The sequence below is a fragment of the Chanos chanos genome, chromosome 2 (genome assembly GCF_902362185.1).
Source record: "Chanos chanos chromosome 2, fChaCha1.1, whole genome shotgun sequence".
Taxonomy (NCBI): domain Eukaryota; kingdom Metazoa; phylum Chordata; class Actinopteri; order Gonorynchiformes; family Chanidae; genus Chanos; species Chanos chanos.
The window spans coordinates 39,208,994-39,233,417 of record NC_044496.1 but is presented as its reverse complement, the minus strand read 5'-3'; the positions used below and the strand labels follow the sequence as shown (position 1 = coordinate 39,233,417).

At 40.1% G+C, this 24,424-nt stretch overlaps 1 protein-coding gene across 1 annotated transcript in view; it reads left to right on the top strand.

Moving 5' to 3' along the window:
• The first annotated feature begins 3,706 nt into the window (after positions 1–3,706).
• hydin (HYDIN axonemal central pair apparatus protein) overlaps positions 3,707–24,424 on the top strand; it is a 61,303-nt gene continuing 40,585 nt past the window's right edge. The window contains exons 1-15 of the mRNA XM_030765327.1: positions 3,707–3,832; positions 4,651–4,776; positions 6,155–6,274; positions 8,306–8,440; positions 9,586–9,785; positions 10,024–10,148; positions 17,367–17,568; positions 18,406–18,586; positions 19,996–20,095; positions 20,586–20,704; positions 21,494–21,717; positions 22,287–22,354; positions 22,522–22,757; positions 24,094–24,194; positions 24,272–24,407. Of these exons, the coding sequence (XP_030621187.1) occupies positions 3,707–3,832; positions 4,651–4,776; positions 6,155–6,274; positions 8,306–8,440; positions 9,586–9,785; positions 10,024–10,148; positions 17,367–17,568; positions 18,406–18,586; positions 19,996–20,095; positions 20,586–20,704; positions 21,494–21,717; positions 22,287–22,354; positions 22,522–22,757; positions 24,094–24,194; positions 24,272–24,407 (2,199 nt within the window). The remainder of the gene's footprint in view (positions 3,833–4,650; positions 4,777–6,154; positions 6,275–8,305; positions 8,441–9,585; positions 9,786–10,023; positions 10,149–17,366; positions 17,569–18,405; positions 18,587–19,995; positions 20,096–20,585; positions 20,705–21,493; positions 21,718–22,286; positions 22,355–22,521; positions 22,758–24,093; positions 24,195–24,271; positions 24,408–24,424) is intronic.

Sequence of the window (24,424 nt, the reverse complement as noted above, 5' to 3'; positions counted from 1 at the left end):
ATCCGTGGCTGATGTTGGAGGACCGGTTGCGGGAAGTGACCTGTATGGCTGTATGATGTATGCGCAACGAACGCTTCGTATTCAGAATTATAAGCCGACACAGCAGACAGAGGACGAGGAGTTTTAAAAGAAGGAGGAGCCGCTGATCTCGCGGTCTCTTTGAAAGGGCTCGCGGATCTAATCCAATTTTCTAAGAGACTGAGTCGCTCACTGACCCGCATACACACACAGCACCAGCACTGTCAGACGACCAAGGTCCTCGTTTAGTGGAGCCTCACTGCCACTGCTGAACACTTGCCTATTACTAATTAGTTTTTAGCCTCGTTAAAGATTGAAATGAAGTCTCTGTTAATGATTTGTTTTTGGAGTGTTATTTTGTTGGATGTACACGGTCATGCTGCTTATGATTTAACATATCCTTTATTACGTAGGGTTCTAAGTTTTTAAGTTTCATGTAAAGATTCATTTTTCATCACGATTCATCAAATATTCGCTTTTTTAATCTTTTGATTTTTTTTATATCATGATGAACTGAATTTAACTGAAAGTAATAACAGCTGAGCTGCTCTGTGGGTTTCATTCTCACTGAGCAAGGAACAAATAACAAATTAAGCCTAAGGTTTGGAACCACTCGTTACATCCTGCACTTTGCTTTAATGCCACTGGTAATAACGTAAATAAAGAACGATATAAAATTGACTGCAGATAATAAATTACTGTCCACTTTCAAAGTTCAATTAAATGGAAAATTGGTTTAAAATCAGAAACGCGTTTCATGATATATTTTTAGGGAACTATGGGTGCGGTAGTGTCCAATGGAGAGCACGTGAAAAGGCATATTCAAACACATTCTGAAATATTCTCCTAAATTAATGAAAAAAAGGCTACATTTGACCTGAGACCCTCTTTACCTCAAATGAAATGCAGCATGTTATTTAAAAATGACACTATGATATTTTTGTTACGTTGAACTATTTATTTATTTATTGTAACACAATTACATAACATAGAATTGTTGAGGATCACAAAACTAAATGACATTTAATGTTAAAGGCTATTGGGGTGAGAAAAAAAGTTTTGCCATCATACTGGTTGTAAGCAAAAGCACCTTTGGCAAAACTTGTTTTTGTCAATAGACCATAAAATGAAAACAAACTATGCTTCCTCATTTAAACTTCACTGAGGGCGGAATCCTCAGATGATTGTAGACATAGTGCAAAACTAATTACACATGCACCAACACACTTTACTGCACTGCAGTCTTCTGTCACTTACTTACTGTCATTCCCTCCTATCTATAGCCTAAAAACATCAGTCATATTATTATGGTTCACTGAACCCTCTTTGCCAGTCTGTGTCCTGTAAACTGCAGCCCACTTTTCTCTGCTTGCCTTGATCTCTTCAGTTGCTGGCAGCTTTTTTGTCCGGCAAATTAAACCAGTCAGTACAACTAGCCCTCAACTCTCCAAATGTGACAGCTTAGAGCAACTCAAGAGGCGAGCCAGGGCTCCGTTCTCTAAATCAGGTTCATGTCAAGTTTTCCCATCATACAAACAGCAAAAGTTCTCTTCAGCTTCATTACTCTACAACTTCTCTCTGCAGGCCCAGTAATCTGCTGAGCTGCTTAGCAAGTATATGTAGTGATGTTTGGGTAAAGTCTGACCAAACTGATATATATTCATTAAATAAGTCTGTGTAGGTTGTATAATTAATTGCAGATTTACAAGGCAAAACACATTTTAAAAGGAGACATTGAGAGATTTTAAGAGATTTTGATTTACTTCAATTACCAAACTACCCACAACATTATACAAGCTACAGCACATGTTCACACAAAGCCAAGTGTTCCATCAGTTGTTCTGTGTTCTTTGCTGTGCAGCTGGATCATAATGGTGATTCTAGACAACAAAAGAGTACAGTTTACTGATTTAAAAATTAAAAGAAGGGAGTTGCAATAATCACATTGTGCAGTGGAGTATTCTGAGTGGAGTATGTGATCAGTTGTTCCTGTCTGTAGATGTAGAATTAGCAGGCTTTGGCCGTTGCTCAACTCTGTCCTGAGAAGCTAAAATGGTTATCTATGGACAGCTAAGGGGTTGGTGGGAATATCAAGGCCACAGACATTTAACAAAGATAAAGTGGTTGTGTGGGAGAAAACGCTTTGCTGGCGGGAAGGTTAGATCAGTCATCAGTGATAAGATGAATTACTGGATGATGATGTCCACTGACTTAAACCATTTTGAGCTGTGTGTCCAAAATTAAAGTGAGAGCCAGTCCTGTTTCACATAGCCCAGTCATTATTTGCAACGACCTTTAAAATAATTCAGTGGTATTACTTGGGCTGCTGTAACTCACCCAATTTATCACAATTAATTTAATTCATATAAATGTTACTAATCAATCAATGATGATATATAATACGTTTAATACACTTTCTACATAGTGGGTATTGAATATTGAATGTTTAACAGTCAGCGTGTATTTCTAGATTTTTTTTTTCTTCAGTAAATTACAAGAGAATGCAATGTATAGCTATTAACAAAACGATTACTGACTGAATACTAGCATTTTTTTAAAACTAAAACTGGACTGGATAAAAATCCACTGTTTCTTTCACACACATTTAGTGCAAGTGTTCTCAGACTGGAAGGCTTTCATCCACGTTTCTGCATAACTAATTTATTGGACGTTGACCCTAAAACCCCAACAATGACTGTGATATCAGGCATTACCAAAATAAAAAGTCATATTATGCCACAACTGGACCCACAAAGTTTGTGTGTGCGTGAAGTGTTCTTCCAACGTGGATTAAACATCGTTTCAGTTAAAGTGCTTTCTTGATTCATCGTTATAGTTTCGACAAGCGGGTATGCAGAATCAATGTTCATTAATAATATACAGTCAGTGGCGATTCTCTCTCGACGCCGATTAAAAAAATAGCAAAACTGCACTGTAAAAGTTACTGTGTATGTTGTCATTGAACAGCTCTCAGGTATAGTTCTCCTCCTGTTTGTTCTTCGAACACCAGTTAAACTTTTAGCCAACCACAGAGCGCGATTTAAAATAAGAAACCAATCGCGGGATCCTTTACTCAGGGGCCGCTGGGATGGTTGTCATGACAACCACACAACGGCGAGCGTGAAGAGCTCTGAGTAATACTGTTGCCTGGTGGTTCTCACTGTGAGTTGCCAGCAACAAACATTAACTAATTTTAAACGACAACTTAACGTTCTTGCTTAACTGTAACTGTAACCTTCGCTACGACCACGAAACGGTAAGCATTTGTGAGCCTTAATGTTGGCTGGCTTTAATTGTAAACAACAAGCGAAAACATTACATTTTAAGTGCTTGCTGATATACTGGCTAAAACTAATCGTTCATTTGTTTGAGAAGCTAAGCTACACTTGTTTGATGTTCATTGTCATTAAAGGCTTTAGAATTTTACGACCAGTGAACTTAACGTTCAGTGATTAAGCCAGTTGGACAGCTGAAGCCAGTAAGCATTTTTTCCTCCCTGAAGAAAATCTTCGTAAATTTTTCAGCTTCACACCCAAAAGCACTTTGCGTTTTTAGATTAGAGATGGTTTCTTGATTTCTTTACTCATGAGTCACCATGTGGGTTTTACCACATAGAAACTTATACTTAATAGTTTTTCCAGCTACAGACCAGATGAAGACTTGAAGACAGGAGTGTCAGAGTTTCAGGATGCCAACGTATAAGACACAGGTTTTCCCTTCGGCCCCTCAAGGCCTGAGCCAGAGGATGTCAAAGGAGTTCAAAAGCAAAGAGGTTGCACCAAAACTGGTGAGAAATGAAATCAGTGCCATGAGAGTAAGTAACCTTATCAGAGTGTTTGTTAATTTCCATGGCATCTCTCCCTCTCCCTCTCCCTCTGCCTCTCTCTCTCTCTCTCTCTCTCTCCCTCTCTCTCTCTCTCTCTCTCTCCCTCTCTCTCTCACCATCTTCTTTTTTGTCTGTTCTATCCTTTTTTCCCCTCTTTTCAGCTCTTACAATTATCTTATGGTAAGCTTAAATATTCACTCACTCACTCACTCACTCAGAATAATGCATAGGTTTACAATATTTCTGTTGTCTTTGAATTATGAAGGGGGAATGTTTTGAATACACACATAACTGGCAGTCATTAAATATTCATAATGTTTCCCACTTCATTATTCATTTATATTTTGACTTAATTTTTCCTGGTTCTGGCCTTGAGATACAGTAAGTTTGATAGGCCTATTTCTTATTTGATCAATTGATGTCATTTTAACAGAAATTCATTGGCTGTAGATGGTATTACGGCAGCTTAGCCTTTGTTTTTTGGATTACATACTGCACTTTTATTGCTGTGATCTTCTGATTAATAATTTGGTGCATGAATGTGGCCATGTCTTTGTGTCTCTTTATGTATGGCTATATTATAAAATACATATTGAAATAACCTGATGTAATATATGGCTTTAGAATGTCAACTGATGTGGTACTGGGCATATACATGTAGGAAAATATAAAAATTTTACGGTGTGCAGTAAAATGTATGATTCTGTGAATATGTGGTCCTGTGGACTTGGTATGTTGTCCTGCCAAAGACTTTGCTCAGAAATGGTTATAACAGTGATGTCTAAATGTGCCCTGTTTCATGGCAGATAACTCCGTCTGTGTTTGAACAAGAGATGGTCTTGTCTACAGAGCAGCGTCTAGCTAAAACTTTTGAGATGCACCCACCTCGTATTTTGGAACTTTTAGACATGAGTATGAACACACACCACAAGGTAAGAAAAGGAGAGAACAAATATTTATCATTTACAACCAATACATTTTATTTCTAAACTCTTAGAAACTTTTCCATTCATTTATTTGATACTATTGAAGATTTTGTTTTTCATAGTACTTTTACAACATATCCATTAAACACCTTCCACCCTCTTGGGTAAGGTGTCACTGACCGAAAGAAAATGCTTGGAAACAGGAAAACAGTTTTGTAGAGGCCAGGACACTTTGGTGTCAGTGTTAACAGTCACTTGTACACATCAAATCTGCTGAATAGTTCAGTGAGATACGAACAGACAACACCAACTATGATTTCTTTTTTTTTTTTTTTCCTGGTGGACATTTTGGAACTTGAGTCATTTTCATTGATTTGATTGAACTAATCTTGCAAGTCAGATATTCAACAGACAATTCATAGTTTTCACTGGATTTGGTCTTTAAATGAGTTTGGATATATGCCTGGAAATCTAACAATGTAGTATAACAATGTAACAACGGAAATATTACATTCTGGAGATATAACAATGCAATTTTCATCAGAGGTTTTTTTTGGGGGGGGGGGGGGGGGGGGGGGGGGGGGGGCAGTCCTACACTTTACTCTTAAAGGTTACTTTCATCTTTATTGCAATTTGAAATGCATGTGTATCATAAAAACCCACTGTGAAAAGACTGGTGCGAATCTCCTCCCTGTTCCTTCAGTCACACTATTCTGTACTGGAAATGAGCTAAGTATGATTGCATTAATTATATGATGAGACTACCTCATCTTGAATACTGAGGGTGCTGCATGCACTCTTCTCATCGTACACCTCCTGGGTGTTTTTGCATCTGTGACTCTTCCTTCTCTGGCTGACTCTCCCCCTCCCCACTCGTTTACTCCGTACATATTTCTAAAAATGTTCTGTCGTTCACCCTTTCCTGTTTTTCCCGGGGGTCGTTTCTTGCTGTCTCAGTCCCTTTAAGAGTTTTTGCTTGAGAAGTGAGCTGCTGTCAGCCTTTCATTGTGGTTTCTGTTTGGCTGATGCAGTCGTATGCACCAGTAGAGTGACCACCTGGCACACCTGGATACCACTCAACAGAGCTAATTAAATCACATCTAAACAAGTGTAGGGAGAAGCTGTCTCATACACAAAATCATTAATCTGCTGCATTTATTTCTTAGTCTGTGTGTCAGTCAGTGACTCGTTTATGATGGCGATTGCTTTTCGTAAAACAAGCCAAAAAAAAAGAAAAATGTAAAAGAACAGCTAGGGAGACCAGAATTCTATGAAGTTTTGAATTGTTACGTTTTAATTGGTAAATTATGGAACTGTTCTCGTAATTTCACCCATGAATCTGACATGAAAGTGTTCTTATGCTCTTTGTTCTGACTGTCTCCAGTTCTCATCAGTGGATATGGATCAAGCCTTGTTCCAGCCATACCCATGTGAGATAGTGTTCCAGAATTACAGTCCGTCAAACACATATAATGTGCCACTGGCACTGCGTAACAATGACAAGGTAATACCAGAGTGCAGAGTTCAACACATGTCAGTACATCTTTGAGTATTTAAGTATATATTAAGTATATATGTACATGTATACATAGTATATGACATTTATTGGGTATATGTAGTATATGTCAGCATTAATGGCTTTTTTTTTTGTTTTGTAACTCAATTATAGGTGTGGTGTTACTATGATAACTGTTAGACAGAGGGACACAAACTTGAAATGCAAACTTAAAAAAAAGCTGAAAACTTAAAACCTAAAAAATACACCTATCCTTGGTCTTTAAGTACCTGTACCAAAGCAGTAAATGATGGAATTCTTCAGCAAACACTTTCCTAAAACATGTCTATGATATAATTAATGAGAAGGACGTTGTTTAATCATACCTGAATACATCATTTAAGTGATCTGGACGCCAATATTTTCTGAGAACATTTTTGAACTGAAGCCAAATTAGGGAGTCAGAAGCAGGTCAAACAGATGTGTTAAACAAGTCAATACAGATCATTCTGACTCATTTCTCATCTCCATTAGGAAAATGTCAACACCCTGCACCCTGCATCTTACGTAACAAACCATTCATGTGTTTAGATATGACTTAAACTATTTTAAATTGCTGTTAAATGCTCATCATTTCAAACAGCGAAGGTGCATCTTATCTTGACTTGTTCCAAATTCGTTACAGTTTTATGTTCACATGATTTTTTCTTGTTTTCATTGTTATGAAAGCATAGGATTTCCGCTTTTGTTCCATTAGTATTGCAAGCCAGGTCCTATGTGTAACTAATGATGTATTTTAGACCGGTTCTTGTATTATCATGTACTGCTAAGAACTTACTGGACTGGAAACATATATATATATATATATATATATATATATATATATATATACACACACACACACACACACACACATATATATATATATATATATATATATATACATATAAAATGTGACTGCAGCAAAAATGTGAGCCTAAAAGAAAAGCTTAAGTTAAACTATATATTCGTGATGTGTAATTTATTTAAGTTGCTAACCTTTATGTTGTTTTTCTGTCTGTCTCTAATGGTTTGTTTTGCAGTTGTTTGTATAACATTTCACTGTATTTTTTAAAGATGGATTTCTTATGTTAGGCATGCAGAAAATTGCTAGAAATTGCTAGCGATATTTAACAACAGACAGAGAGACAATTCTCTTCCCTAAGAGGTGCTTAATTTTTGAAATATATGTTGTTGTTTTTTTCTTTCTGAAAGATTTTCCATGATATTAGGCCTACTCATGTAAGACCTAAAAGTGACGTCTGTGCCAACAGAAAAACAATGTTATTTCAGCTTAAAGGAGTAAATGAGGCAAAAGCCCTTATGCCTGAAACAATGAAAATGGGGTGACGCATATAAAGAGTTTGTTATGAAAGGCAGAGAGATGAGGGGGCAAAACCAGTGTGTCTTTAATAACACTGCAGAGAAGATCACCATCACAAAATCAGAGTTCATAATGTATTCAGTGTTTCATCATGCCATTAACAATATATTTGCATCTGTGGTGTAAACAAGTCTAAATAATTCTCAAATTACCCTGTAGAGGAAGATTAAAGCTGTTTCCCAACAGTAAGCCCAATTTCAAAGTGCACTTAGTCACTAGAAATATGTCATATTGCTTTATATGTAATTCAGTCTGTTGTGTGACGAGAGAGAGAGAGAGAGAGAGAGAGAGGTATGTAAATCAGTCATGGCTGTTAGGTAGTTTGTTTTTCAGGGGAAGATCTGAAACTCTATCAAATACATATTGCTTTTGTGTTTTTTAAAATGCTCTGTTGAAGATTTGTGGACATGTGGAATTTCAATGCAGAAATGTTATCACTGTGCATACAACTCAGATGAAAACTGAACAATGTACATCATCCATTTTTCAGTATTTCAGACAACAAAAGACTTACAGATATTAGAGGGTAACTATATACATGCAACTATAATTGCAAGTAAGTGTCCTTATTGCTCTTTGCTCCAGGTTATTGTGGTCTTTTCTGGTAATGTTTGCAGGTTCCTCGCATGGTGAAGGTGGTAGTGGAAGAGTCCATGTACTTTCAAGTGGTCAATCCTGCCGCTGGGTGCAACAAAGTGGCCCCGGGCATGGTAGCCACGTTCACTGTGCTTTTTACACCACAGGAAAATAAGGTACAATGTATTCTTTTTTACATATACATAAGTACAAGGAATTCAACTAATAGTTAAGTACGCTGCTCTGACACAGGTAAACGTTATGCTCCATTCAGACATAAGCCGTACTGTCGTACTGTCTTCTGACACAAGCGAACACTACACACTGTTCTGGCCCAGACCAACACTGTGTGCTATTCTGACACAGGCAAACACTATGCCCTGCTCTAACACTGTTGTCTGTTCTGACACAGGCGAACAATGTGCCCTGCTCTGGCACAGGCTAACACCGTGTTCTGCTCTGAGACAGGCTAACACTGTGCCCTGTTATGACACAGGCTAACATGGTGCTTGGTTCAGACAAAGGCTAACACTATGCCCTGCTATGGCATAGGCTAACAGCGTGCTGTGCTTTGACACAAGCTTTGACACACTGTGCTCTGTTCTGACACTAGCTAACACTGTTCTCTGTTCTGGCACAGGTTAACACTATGTACTGTTCTAAAACACGTAAACCTTGTGCTATCTGGGCAAAATTTTGAAATACTCCCTGTTTGTTTCCTTTCCTGTTCACCAGTAGGAGAGACATTAAAACATTAATGCCAAAATCTTGCTGTACTTGTCAGTGCATCTTTGAACATTTTATTGGGGTACATGTGATAGAGCAGTTCCACTGACACCCACTCTGTCTCCATTAACTATGATGCTGTGTGTTATATGAGTTGCTAATCTTCATCTGCCAGGGCATTAGTGCTGATTAATACTGAGTGCAGTGTCGCTCCAGAATGAGTTATCAGAATGGCCAGAAAGTCATCAGCAATGAGCAGTAAAGGCGCTGAAGGAGAGCTCAGTCTGAGGCTTTGCCTCAACTGAAACAAGCTTTTATGCGATTAACAAGATGTTTTTGAAGAATGCAAATGTTTCAGTTATCGCTCACAGCACAGAATTTTCAACTGTGTCTTATCAGTATGTGCAAAATTTTTTAAAGACATAAATTCAGAAGGAAATAATTTCTTTTTAACATTATTGTCCTTGTGGCAGTCTGGTGATTTGCTTCATCTCAATCCTCCTCTTTTACCAACAGCTAAAACAACTTATTTTCTTGCAGTAAAGAGCTCTCTGCCCTTTATTAAATTTCATATTTCTGTTCACTTTCATCGCAGGACTATATGCATAGGCTCATATGTGTGACCGAAAGAGAGAAGTTTGAAGTGCCAATCCGCGCAATTGGGCCCAGAGCCATCCTGGACTTCCCCGACCAAGTGTACTTCCCCTTGTGTCCTGTCAAGTGCATGAATGAGAAGATCCTGTTAGTTCGCAACGTTGGCACCTGTGAGGCCAAATTTCAGCTCCGCACCTGCAGGTTAGGCCTGTCATTTCACATTCCACAGGCAGGAATCAGACTGAATGCGTCTTCAAATGGACGAGTTGGGCAAATTAATCAGTATGACTGATCTGCCGTTTTCTCATGTCATTATTTATGGGTTGTACTTTCTGCAGATATATGTTCATATGTCTGAACTTTCAAAGATTTATATCTCTTTTTATATATCGCTTTATCCGTCTTCCTTTACTGGGTTTCTTCTGTCTTCTTACGCCAGTCCCTTCTCGGTGGATCCTTCTCTGGGTACTCTTGGTCTTGGAGAGACCATGCAGATTACTGTGAACTTCCTACCCAAGACCTCAGGGGACCACTATCAAGACCTGGTGCTCCACTACCACACAGGTCTGTGTACACCCTCCCACTGAAGCCAGTCCTCCACATAGACTAGACTCTGAAAGAGCTGGGGCATTTGGTTAACTACAATGTGAGACCCCTGGAACAATGGTTTGTTGTATTCAGGTTCATGTCTCATGCCTCCTTCTATCACACAGAATTTTAAACCTTATATGTCACTACTAAAACTTTTAAGCATTATTAAGTGTGAGCATCAGCCTGTGACCTTGTAATACAGAGGGTGTTTCTGACAGAACCAAGGTTTTCCTCTGTTGGCAAATGATCAGACTCTGTTATCACTGGCATAATTAGGTTCAGTGTTCCTCTCGACCTAGCATTGTGTCTCCTTGGAGACCTAAGCAAATTCAGAACTGCCCAACACAACAGCACCTATCCTGCTTTCACTGACCATTGCAAAAAAAAGTTCTATTAACAAATTGGAATTAATCAAAAACAAGTCTGCAACTTTTTAAGAGATATTGGAACCCCTATTACTTACATATTTCAAACTGGAAGAAACTGGTGCCGGATCACCCATAGTAGCCCACCTACAGCCTCCCACCCTGCACACACACACACACACACACACACACACACACACACACACACACACACAAACAAACACACAATTTACAGTTTGGTATTTAGCAGATGCTTTTAGCCAAAGCGACTTACAATAAGTGCATCAGTCAGATCCTATTACCTCATGAACAGAGATCACAATAAGGCTGTACATTAATTACCCTTCGTATTACACTCCTGGAATTCTGTGACAGTGAATGATAAACACAAACACAAGACAAGGTTAGTATTTTTTTTTTAAATATATATATATATATATGTAAAGAAAGGGAGGTTAGGGAGTAGGGGACAGGTGGGGTCTGAAGGGGTGGGTTTTCCTGCGGAAGATGGCAAGAGATTCCGCAGTCCGAACTGAGTGAGGGAGGTCATTCCACCACCGCGGAGCAATGGCGGAGAAGAGGCGTGGTCGGGAAGAACGGCTGCTGGGTTCCCGAAGTGAGGGGACCGTCAGTTGACTAGAGGTGGTAGAGCGGAGGGTTCTGGCAGGGATATAAGGACACACACACACACACGCGCACACACACACACACACACCTTTTCTGCCTGAGTGTTGTTTTGTTTTGCAACACATTTGTTTTGTGTTGTATGTGATTGTTTCTGCTTAAAAAATGACTGCACCAAAACAACTACTGTGCTAATAACAGTATGCTACTGTAGACTAAATGCAGTTTGTTGATGATAAATGGTAAAAACAAAACAAACAGCAAAAAAGACACTGTTGTCACTTATATCATTAATATTATAGCTAGATGGTTAGAACTATTTCACAAATAGATAAAATAACCACCTGCATGTAATGATAAATCTGCTGCTTGAAACAACAGTATTTCTCTCCAACATGATCCTTCCACTAATATGGTAAAACAGCAGTAATAATCCCTGTTATTATGCCTTCCTGCTCCAGAATCTTTAATCTCCGCTCTTTCTCTAGGGTTGCAGCAGCAGGGAACAGTTCCATTAGCATATCCTATTAAGAGATTTATGAGTCTAACGTGTGGGGGTGCCTATGTTATCTAGTGCTTGTAGATGAACACTTTTCCCCAGTTTGAATTGACTTTATCTGGCCCTCAAGGTGTTTTCCTTCTCTTTTGATTTGTTTTCATGATAAGGCTTGATACAGGCTAAATTTTAATTGTACACAGTATTGGAAACCAGAATCCAGAAAGGGCACTTTTACCACAACATGTTTGTTTCTAATTTCACCTTTTCAGCTCTTTGAGTCAGCGTATGTAAAATGAGATTTCATAAATGCCAATTCACTGAAATCTTGTTGTGATTTACTGGTGAACTTCAGAATTGATGAGTGTTTAAAGGACTACTGCTTCACTGATGGGAAGCGTTGCTGTTGATGGTTTCTTTGATGATAGGAGCCATTTTCAGAATAATGCGGAGCCTCATCCTGGGGAGAGACAGAAACTCTCACTTAACCCCAGGGCATGTATGTGTGTTTGTGCGTATAAGCGCATGCACATGTCCATGTCCATGTCCATGCATGTCTGCATGTGCGCATGCATATGTGCGTGATTGTGTGTTTGTGTTTGTGTGTGTGTGTGTGTGTTTGTATGTTGCGTGTGAGTGGGTATCGTTACACGTACAGGAGAATGTGGCTGAGCTGTGCAGGTTTTCCTCCTCTGAGTTGGCTGCTGTCTTGGTGCATAAACACACAGGTCTAGTGAGGGGCAGCAGCAGCAGCATTAACATTTCATAATGTGCTCCACTCAAAAAAGACCACTTTAGGCCCATCAGGGGAGTATCATTTTTAATTTAGCACCTTTCCTTGTCTCCCCCTCATTTATGTTTCAGATTAAGCTGCTCTTGAGGCTGTCCTCATGGGTTTGGAACAGGAGCCTGTCAGAATGCAGCTCCCAACAGTTACAGCTTGCTGTCTTACAGCTCAGAACTAAACTGTGTATCTCTGAACAGTGACTGTCCCTTTACTCACATGTGGAAACTCTTCAGTAGTTACACAGTCTAATTTAACCTCCCTTTTATCTTGTCTTTTTAAAGTGTGTAAAGAAGATTTGTGGTGCCCCTCCATTCTCTTCTTTTCCTGAAGCTGCTTTTGCTGAGTTTAAATACTAATAATCATCTGACTAATATCTAACTTGATGTGCAAAGGATGAGCTGTGCAGTCTGCCTTGTGTCTCTGGATTCTCTTTTTCTGGTTTTCTCTGTAGCTCTTCTGGCTGTTTTGGTTACTGTCTGCTGCCTGATCAGAGCTGCAGTGTAGGCTTATTGATTGTGAAATATGCATGAGGCTCTGAAAAGTCCCACATGTAGCATCATTGGGGGGATTCCAGCAATGGGACGCGGAATGTATCGTCTCCTTTTACAATGAAAGCTCTTTTTCTCAGGGCTTCTCCAGGGATGCTGGGGTTTTTTCCAGAGGCTTCCCACCCTCCCTGACAACATCTAATGCACTCCTAAATGCAGGCTAAAAATAGAACTCCATACTCGGGTCTTTGTATGACAAACAGATTTTTTTGTATGTAGAATAACATTCATATTTCCGTTCCTGTAAATCCTGTTATGAATTGCTATGCATCACTTTAATGTTGAGATAGCCAATTTTCACCCCCCCTCCCCCCCTCTGTTAAAGCAGATTTCAGCAAAAACCATGTCGTTATTATGACTTGAAATGAGAGACAGAACAGAAAGTGATTGCCATGGTCTTGTAAAATGAAAAGGCTGAGCCAGGGATATGTAACAAAAATTCAGTGACACATTTTGTAATCAAAATACTTTGATGTGGTTTCATACATTAAGCCCAAAAAAATACACACGCTTTCTAACTCAGTTCATAGGTCATTTGCTACACTCAACTGAATATCTTGGTGTTTTCTCAATTCATGCTCTGCAGACATAATGGATTTTATGCAAAATGCATCATGAAAAGAAATAAGATAATTACTGAGCCATATTAAATAATTCACAAAAAAAACTGAGGCCATTCAGAAAATATGCTGTGCTGTTTTCCAGAATCTCTTTGGTGAATTGTTTACTCGGCTGTGACACATTTGTACCTAATGCATTCTAATTTATGATAATGGTTAAATGAGATGATCATTGTTTCTCTTTCTTATTTCCACTTCTTTTATGTATGTTTAAACAATGCATTTCACTGCTTAATTTGTGCAAGTCTACCCCCAGGATCATTTACACCTTCTGTTTTTCTGTTTTGATGGATAATTGCTGAAACGTAGATTTGTCAGATTTGACTCATGTGTTTTAGGGTGGTGCTAATATCACTGAGACTCCCTGTGTTTTAGGGTGATACTAATCTCACTGAGACTCCCTGTGTTTTAGGGTGGTGATAATCTCTCTGAGACTCCCTGTGTTTTCGGGTGGTAATAATCTCTCTGAGACTCCCTGTGTTTTAGGGTTGTGCTAATCTCACTGAGACTCCCTGTGTTTTAGGGTGATGCTAATCTCACTGAGACTCCCTGTGTTTTCGGGTGGTAATAATCTCTCTGAGACTCCCTGTGTTTTAGGGTTGTGCTAATCTCACTGAGACTCCCTGTGTTTTAGGGTGATGCTAATCTCACTGAGACTCCCTGTGTTTTAGGGTGGTGGTAATCTCACTGAGACTCCCTGTGTTTTAGGGTGGTGGTAATCTCACTGAGACTCTGTGTTTGGGTTTTCAGTGTTTGCTTGTCACTCTTTCATAATATTGCTAATATTCTCAGATGAGTTGCTCTAATGTTGCATATGTATTATCTGACAGCCAATGGCATGTCACACAACCATTCCACTTCCCTAGACAAAAAAAGAATTTGCTTAGAGAACTATTCACACACAGGCAAAAAATGCTTATTCGCTTCCATCATCTTGCCATTATATCCCCACAGGCAATGTATGATTTGTTCTCACTGATGGCATATCACTTACATGGTTCTTATTTGTTTAACTGGAGATGAATTACATGTTTGTTCTGTGACAGACTGGCAAACTGAGTTTGTGCAGCCTTCAGAAAGTACAGCTTACATGAGCTGATAAAGACATCACACAGAGACATGGACACACACACACACCACATACTAGTGCAGAATGAGGCACTCTCCTCCCTCTTTCTGATCCTCTTTCCATAGCAGCTCCCGCAGTCTCTCAGCCTCCTGCCAGATGCAGCATGACCCATCAAAGATACAATTCAGTGCTTTCTCCCCTCCTCCTCCCCCTTCTCCTTCCAAAAATTCACAGAGACAAGGGTTAGGACGTGCCCGGCTCATTGCTGAAACTGATGGCAGTACAGAATTAATCAGCTGAGAGAGAGAGAGAGAGAGAGAGGGGAGGGGGGAGAAGGGGGAGAGAGAGAGGGAGGGAGGAAGGATGAAAGAGTGAGTGGCATGAGCATCAGGGGACAAGAACAAGAACTGTGTGTGTGCTGCCTGTCGTCCCCCTTTTGTCAGCTCCGTAATATCAGCGATAATAATAGTTAAGCCTCATTTTCATATTTCTGCATTCTCTCTCTCTCTCTCTCCCTCTCCCCCCCCCCTCTCTCTTTCTCTCTTCTAATTTTTCCATGGCACCTCTGTCATATCATTCCATGCAGCAGTGAAAATAAGTATTAATTCTTCTGCCTGAGGCACATCAGATGTGCTGGCTTTAAATGTGCCCTCTATGTTAAAATGTGCAGTAACCAGTAACAGTGCCTCTGAATGCTTGGAGACATCATTATGTAACAGCTGCAGAAAGCAGATTCTTCAGGCCCTTGGTCATCTCTTATTCACTTTCTACTATAAAACTACAAAGAAAGAAAAAGAGGGAGACAGAGAAGCACTAGGAAAGCATTTTTTTGGATAAAAGGCACAAAGCCAATTTGCAAGTGTTGTTTCCAAGTGTAAAATTTCCTTTCATTTCCCTGTTGTTCTGCATTCATTAATTTTACTGTTTCTAGCAACTTGGTGCTGTTTCATAGCTTTCATAGCTGTATTTATTCTGGTGAGTGTTGACTGGGCATAAGTTATATGATTATATGAATTCTCTTAAAGTTAAATTAACACTGGCAATTTTGCAGCATGAACTTTCTTTCTTTCTTTCTTTCTTTCTTTCTTTCTTTCTTTCTCTCTCTGTTGTTTGTATGTGAGTGTTTCCTGGGGTAAACTTACATTCTGCCTACTCATTCCTTTTGAGGAAAAGTGTCATATCACATTTCTCTGTTCCTATGTAAATTGTTGACTTACTAGTCATAACTCAAGTTACATTTTTTAGGTTGCTTATTTGCATTTTCATCATTAGCTCTTAAGCTTTCTTAGATTAACAGCTCCCGAGATCAGAGCAAAGCTGGCATTGCTTAATTGGATGCAGATTATTAGAGGTGTGATAAACAGCAGCAGGGGGACTGAGGCACACCTGACAACAGACTCATCCCCGTGGGTCTAACAGTCATCATCATCACTGGTCCATTTTCTCTAAGTAATCCCCCAGTGACCTGGCTGTTTGTGTCCTAGAGGCAGGGTCTCAGAGGTATAGAGGTAATGATGATGTGAGGAAGCATACCTCCTAATAGTCCATGCACTGTTTGATCTCTTGGTAACAATAAGTTAAAAACAGTCAGCCAGTAACTAGGTCATATGGTACGTGGCTTGTGTAAAGTGTCTATCTATGTATCTATCTATGTATCTATCTATCTATGTATCTATCTGTCTATCTGTTTGTCTATTTATCTGTCTCTGTGTATGTAGTTTTCCGCACTGGGCAGAATGCTGTAGTTACTGGGAAGGTCTTGGTGGATTTGTTTACTTAAAGTAGGTGTTTCCTCAGTGGAATGTCGTCTCTCAGAGCTGCTTCTCCCAACTGACTGTGGCCACTCCCAAAACTGCTTTTGTTTGTCAATCAGAACAAGGGCTTCTATTGATGGGTTGGGTTCATCTTGCTCTGAGGAATATGAAAAATGGAACATGCTATGCATACATTATCACCTGCTTCAAAGCTTATGAGAAAAAGCAGTTTGAAATGTTGTTGTGCATGATCAATCTGTCTGCTGATTGTTTTCCATCATGACAAAGGGCTGACAGATCCATCTCATACTGCTCTAAACTAGGAAGTCTCGCATTTTATTTGAATATCTTTTCGTATTGTGTTCTTTTTCATGGTGCTTTCATCAGGGTGAGGTCAGGTTTAGATTACAGGCAAAGAAGAGATGTTCCTGTTTTGGGTATAGCCAAACTAGAAAGACAAACAAAAACGCCTTTGTCCTTTGCATAGTGCAAAGCCGGTTTGTACTCATGTTTTGAATTTCTTTCTTTTTAACTTTCCTTTTGTTTTTTTGTTTTTTTTTTCACCTCTGGCAATGTTTTGGGTGGAATCATGTGACCTTGGTCTCAGAAGAACTCATTTGTTACTATAGTCTGTGGTCCAGTAGCACCTCTCTGATTACCAAAAAGTAACTGCACATGAATAATGGCTTCTGCAAAGCTATCTCTCATCATTTGCTCCTAAATATAAATCATATAATCTGTTGGTGCTCAATTTCTAACATTACTTGACTTTGACACATAAAATATTTTGTGAAAACCAGTCTTGTTTGGTGAGTGTTGTTGCTGAGTATTAAAAATGTTTACATTTTTACATTTGTTGCACGGTTACATTTGAAGTATGAAAGGCATTCTGATTGAGTGAGGGAACTGATACTGTGCACTTTTTCAGGTGAAGATATTTACATCAGTTTGTATGGTGCGGCCGCAGACGTGGATGTGAAACTGGACCAGTACTCGGTTACCATGGAGAAAACCTATATCTCCCTGGCCAGCCAGCACACAGTGTCCATTCTGAACAAGAGTGACGCCATCGTGCATTACCACTGGAAGAGTTTTGCCACTGAGGAAGAGGAGCAGCAGCACAAACTCAGGTGTGACCCACACTGCCTGAGCTGGCCTGGCTGATCAACTGTTTTTTAATTTCCTGAGTTATAACTACATCACATCCACTTACCCATGTAGAAGAAATTGTATACTTTTAAGTGTGCTGGAGAGAAATGACTGTGTCATACTTAAAGTGTACTTAAGTTTAAATATGAATGCCTCTATGCTCGATCTGTAGACACATTATATTACGGTGCAGTGAGATTTATATCTGGATGAAAACCTCTCATTCATAGACACTCTATTTATCAAGGGTTAGGCTGAATCTTTCTGTCAGCTCTCAGGCTAAAGCTTTTGTACATCCAATTCCTGATGGATGCTCTGATTATCTCTCTGTCCTCAAACCCATCAATTACAGCTCATTTCACCTCCCTACAGAGTCGAAGCTTATGCCAAGGGTTAGAACCAAACTTGAGAAGACAGCGTCTTACTATCAAGTACCAAAATCTTGGAACTCCCTTAGGGATACTGTCAAATTACTATGAATTATTTTAAATGATTTGAAACAGAAGAGAACACGTTTATTGGAGATAATTGAACTGTTTCTGCTTAATTATATTGATTCTGACTCACCCCAATGATTGATTCACATGAACAGAAATGATTTTAATGTTTCTCTTTGGCTCTCTGATTGTATTGTGATACACTAGGGTACAGTGTATATATTGTTGGTACTATCTATGTTGTTTTTTCAGAGCATCCTTTCTTGGTCATGTTTCCTTTGCAAACAAGTACTACAAACCTCAGTGGGACCTTCTGGTAAAGCTAAAGAAATGATAAGAAATATATTAAAGTTGTATTGAAGTGGTGTAATCTCTTCATAGACTGAAAGGAGTTCGAGAAGAACAGGGAGATGACATGGACGAGTTTCTGAATGCTTGTAAGGTGGATCCCACTGAGCGGGAGCATTTCATGCACCTGTACCGCACCTTCCAGGCCCCGCACAGAGAACAGAGAGAGGAACGCCCAGCTTTCTGTGACCAGCACATCCTCATGGATCCTCTGGTGTGTGTCTCACACACAGGAACAGCCTTATCATATCACATGCACTGGTATTAGAGCTGCTCGGAAAAGTTTGCAGTTGATTGCTGAGATGTTGTTGTTTTTTTTTTTGTTTTGTTTTTTACCTGAAGTGTAGTATTATGCAAGAAGCAATTAATTCCAAAATTCAGGATGTCCATGCACTACATAACCATATGCCTTCGCATATGGTCTAAGTAAGGCCCAGACATTGCATTGTATCTTAGCGACTTGCGTGACATAAGAGAGTCTGTGTCTAATTAGCGGATAGAATTCACTATTTGGGGCAGTGCTGCATGTACTTTACTTTGCTAGTTGAGAACTGTTTTGGTGGAAAAAATTTTGTTTGATCACAGATAATAGAGACGGAAACTGTGTTACACCTTATTAATGTACAATTTGTTTATCAGAAATAATTTGTATTCATCTTTGGTAGTGCTCTGCAGCAGCTGGGTGCTGTCTCATTCACAGGTTCTCTCTCACTCATAGGCTGACAGTGACAGATTTATCCATACAGTTTATTCAGCCTTGGAGGAAGTCAGGCTCAGCACTTTGATGAGACATATGCCCCCCTTCTCCATAAAACACAGGCAGAGAGTGTATAAATATCTGTCTACTCGTCTGTGTCATGGAGTTTTTCAAAGACACACACACACAAATACGCATGCACGCACACCCCCACAAACACAAATTACCATGGGTCTTCCCTTTTCATGCATTTCATGCTCTCTTGTGTACATGTGTGTGTGTTTGTCTGAAGCAAAATGAGAGATTGTGTGGCACATCCAGACACACTGCCTGACACATGCTGTGCTGAGTCACAGATTTGTATTAGACTCCAACCTGATTTCACCTCCTGCTCTGACCGATGGGTAGAGTAGTCCCTCTGGAAATAGTGCCTCTCTCTCTCTCTAATCCATCATCCCAGCCCTCTGAGACTCTCCTCTTTATGCCTTAGCTGGATGTAAGGCACACCTGTCCCCTCAGGGACCAGTGCCCTCACATTACCGCTGGGGCTTGGCTGTCCTGCCATGTCTTTAGAGGGCTTGCTAAGGTAGAAACAAATCAACAAAGGCAGACAAAAATGATGAAAACATTTGCTGTAATATGCTTGAAACCTTGAACAGTCTGCACTCTGTGAGAGGTCTGCTGTCGGTCTGTTAAGCTTCAGGCAAATGTCTTCCAGCGGCCCTCAGAAACCGTTTGTGTCCCGACTGCATGGCAACCTCTGTCAAGGGTATTTAACCTGGCTGACAAACCAGTGGGCACCAGAAACACATTCTCAGAGCTACAGAAAATAGTTGAGACTTTGCAGAACAACAGTTCTTTTTTCAGAATCACTTGGAAATTCGCTGGAAAGTTTGGTGTTTACTGTGATATTGTTGTGCTCACAGGAAGGAGAAATTTGGCCCAACTGCTCTGCTGAGGTAAACATCATTTTCAAACCGCAGGAAGCCAGAACCTACCAGCAGATTATTTACTGCGATGTCACAGGTATGCCGTCTTGTCAGGGATGGCACGTCTCCGGCACTGGGTGCTGTTTGTCATGTTGTTCTGAAGTATAACTGGTTTTGGATTTGAGGTTTAACTAGCAGCGTGGGAGGGGCATTTCTGGAATTTCAAGTCCAAGCTCATAACCATCAATTTATAAATAGCCACTTAGACAGACATTCACTGCTTAGCTAGTTTTCTCTTTAGTTGTTTTTTTTTTTTTTCAGCACAGAAGGCTAATTTTATTTTTTGTTTGGACTCCCAGATTTATTTGCATTGAGCTCTTATGTAGATTTGCAGTGGTGGTCAAATTTTCATTTATTTACATGTCGGACAAAGATTAGTCTCAAACGCAGGTGTTGACCTAAATACAGTTGATAATGGTGTCAATGACAATTCCCTTGAAGGTCTGCAATTTCCTACACACCTGTTCACCAGAGCTCCTGCATCCTTTTGTCCTGTGCTTTCATTTGAATATGTGATTCTCCTCCAGGCCGTGAGACTCGTTTGCCTCTGCATGTCCAAGGTGAAGGCCTGGGCCCGAAACCGCAGTTTAACTTTGACGTATTGGACGTGGGTAACATCTTCATTGGCTCGAAGCACAGCTATGAGGTACACGCAGAGACATTTCATCACAGAGATGGCATTCATCTTCAATAGCAAGGACGGTGGTGTGCAAAATTGAAATAACTTGATCTGATTTATATAGAGTAAGGAATGATTAAGAGTGAGACTGTCCATCGGTTCTCCCACACTCCCAACAACAGGCACACTTTAGTCTAAGACCTGGGCAAGCCACTCATCATTACCAAGGCTCCATGGCAGTGCTGTAAAAGGAAATAGGCGTAATATAAGAACACTTCAAGTGATTAAATCACCATTATGCGATAGCAGACATTGGCTCTTATCAAATTTAATGCATTTATTGCTGATGAAAATCTGCAGATTACTGTTGCATGGATACTAGATTACTCCATAATTGAATAATTAAAGCTTGTTGTGTTCTTGTTTCAAGTGTCAACAAAGACTGGTATTTGGCATAGTTTAAATACCCATCAGGTTGAATTATGTAAAGGCTGGCCCGTCCAATTTAGTCCTTTTGTTGTGGGACTGGTTGCGATTCCAGTACTATAACAGTCAAGTCGAGAGTTTCTGACTTTTAATCTCATTTGTCCTTGGATGTCTGCCTTAATGAAATCCTGTGAGGGTAAAAAAGAAGGTCATGGAATGATACAAGCCAGTGTGGTGTCATGTACCAGAGCAATTAATCCGCTTTTCTGCCATCATATTACACACCAGGGACAGGCTTTAGCTACGTGTATAGACACTCGTTGATAATTAGTTATATCATATTTCCCCCTGTTTGTATGCTGTGTCATATGTGTGTTCACCACCATCCAGGTACTAGTGACCAATAAGGGCCTCATAGATGCCTGTTACCGACTTGTAGAGCCCAGTACAGCAATGGGTCTCTGCTTCTCCTTCAACCCCAGAGAGGGCAGGGTACCACCGGGGGCCTGCCACGCCCTGGAGGTGGGCTTTACTTCAAACATACTGGGGGTCTTCTCTGAGGAATTTCATTTCATTGTGGTGGGAAGTCCCCAGCCGGCCATCCTCACATTCAAGTAACTCTCACTCTCTTTCTCTTTCTCTCTCTCTTTCTCTCTCTCTCTCTCAACATGAAATCACTTATTTCAGAATTTTTGTAACCTTCAACCACACTACTCACTGATATATCCAAAATATCACCTTTTTGGGGGGGAAGTGTCATCTTTTCACCATTGTCTTAAGGTTTTTCTTTGTTCCCTTGTAAGTCTTAAGTTTTCTTAGTTTAAATCTGAATAAATGACTTCTTAAGGACAGTATATATAGTCAACTGAAAGAGCAATGCAGTATACTGATGAAATTTCCGTTGTACACTTGCCATTCTTGGCATTGGCCACTTCCTCCTGATTAAGATAGATCACCAATGAAAGTGCTGAACACAGAGACTGTAGAATTACCACACTGCATTATCATCAAAGAAATTGACTGGTTGTGCGTTCTTTTTTTTCCTCCCCTCAATTCTTCCTTCCTTTCGCCATTCCTTGTTTTTTTTTTTTTTAATTCCTTTTAATGCATCACATCCAGTGACTTTCACACCTGACAGTAAGTGTGGTAGTGACGTCTCTCTGTTTTTTTATCTCTTTCACAGAGGCTGTGTGGTGGGACCCACGTTCCACTTCAGTGTCCCAGAGCTCAACTTTGGGGAAGTGTCCTTCGGTAAACGAACTTGCAGTTTTGCACCTCATTGATCAGAATCAATGAGTCCAGTTATCTACAGCCTGATGTGTTGGTGCTTACTATTCAGTTTTAGCCCTGATACTGTATTTGTATTGAGTTGATATCAGCAAGATTTGCTTCCCTTTTTTTTTTCCCCACGACCTCAGGGTTCCCTCAGTCCCTGACCTGTTTGCTTCACAACACCTCCCTGGTACCAATGACCTTTCAGCTGCGTGTGCCTGGAGATGGTAGCTGGCAGCCCAGTGTGACCAGTGAAACTCAAATGAAAGATTTCAGTAGAACAGATTGGAGACTAGACAACACGTTAACACTTAGACCCATAGAATTCACCATCACTCCCAGGTCCGGTACCATACGAGCCATGAGCCGAGTCAGCGTTCAGGTACGAACTGTCCTCTTCACATTGCCCAGTCAAAAATCGACGTGTGTCTAAATTAACCTGCATATTCAGAGGCTGGTATTCATCCCCACACATAATTAAACAACCTCTCCAGACTGCCTTTTACCCTCATCACAGCCCTGTGTTCTCTCAAAAGAGGCAACTCTCTATCTGAGAGAGGTTTTTTTTCTTTTGAGGAACTTTTTTGTAGTCTAAAAGGGAAGGTCTTTGATTGAATGCACCTACACACCAGAATGCTTTCATCTCAGACCAGACCTTATAAACTCTAATCAGCTTAAAACTGGGTAAGACATTTAAAACATGTCTGCTGTCTTCCCTGCAATAGAAAAAGGAAAAAAAAGAAAGCCAAAAAGCTGAGGGAAGGTGACTATCTGACATTGGCTTTGTCGAGCTGTGATTATCTTGCCAGGTTTCCTTGGCTGCTCCTGGGTACTTGATGTACCTGTCATGCGCTGGTCTTTTTCCATCACAGGAAGCTGTCAACTCCAGAGAGTGCTAATCTGTCCAGCTGTCTGCAGACCTCTCTTTGTGGGGTTGTCTTCTGTTGGTTGTGCTGACTGCTTTTCTCACCTGTGCTCAGACAGATCGGTAGTTTTGTCCAGCTCTAATGAGGCCTCACACAGGAGCAGAGTGTGGATGAGGAGGTCAGGAATAAAGGGGGGAGGGGACTATCCCAAAATGCACAATACAGCTGGCAAGCTCTGGGTTATGAGCCAAGAAAGACGCAACACCTGGGCAACATTAGACAAGCATGCTGGTGCTCAGCCAAACTTCATCGTGACAGGTGTCTGGGGTCCTCTTCAGACAGAGTTTATCACAGGCTAGTCCAAATCAGAGGACAAGTTTCTCTGTGGACACATTTCTTTGGGATCAAGTCAGATCAAGTCAGCACGCCTTTTATAAACATTATACTGAGTTTTTTTTTTACCAATATTAAGACAAATGTGGCCAATCAATATTCTCTCAAATATCAAATGCCTTATCTAATCCCAAAACACACCACTTTTTTTTTTTTCTTAGTTTGCTATGACACCTTACAACTAAAGGGTGAGGTAAATTTGTGCAATGGCTTATAGAGGAAAATTGTGCTGTTTCTCTCCTAAAGGAGCAACAGAAATGTATTTTGTAAAAGTTTTTAATGTCTCTGTTTGAAAATTGTTAAATATACACAGTGTATTGAGCTATGCAAAGTGACCTTAAAGAGATTTGGTATTCACTTTAATGAAGTAACCTTTAAAGGTCTCTCAATCTCTCTGTCTCTTTGTCTCTCTCTCTCTCTCTCTCTCTCTCTCTCTCTCTCTCTGTCTCCTTAACATAGGTGACCTTATGCTCTAACACCAGGCAGGATTATAACCTGGCTCTCATTGTGGATGTAAAGGGAGTGGGAGAGGAAGTGTTGGCCCTCCCTATCAAGGCCAGGTAAGCAGTGTGGTATACAATTGCAAGCATATCAATGACTGTAAGTTCATCCAGTTACCCATCAACATGTCTCCTAGGTGTGTTGTACCTGAGGTGGTTTTAGAGAGCTCAGAACTGCAGCTCCAGCAGTGCTTTCTGGATTACAGCTACGAGCAGTCCGTCAAGCTGATTAACAACAGTGACCTTCCTGCCTGCTATGGTCTACTTCCCCAGGTTAAAAAGCCAACTCT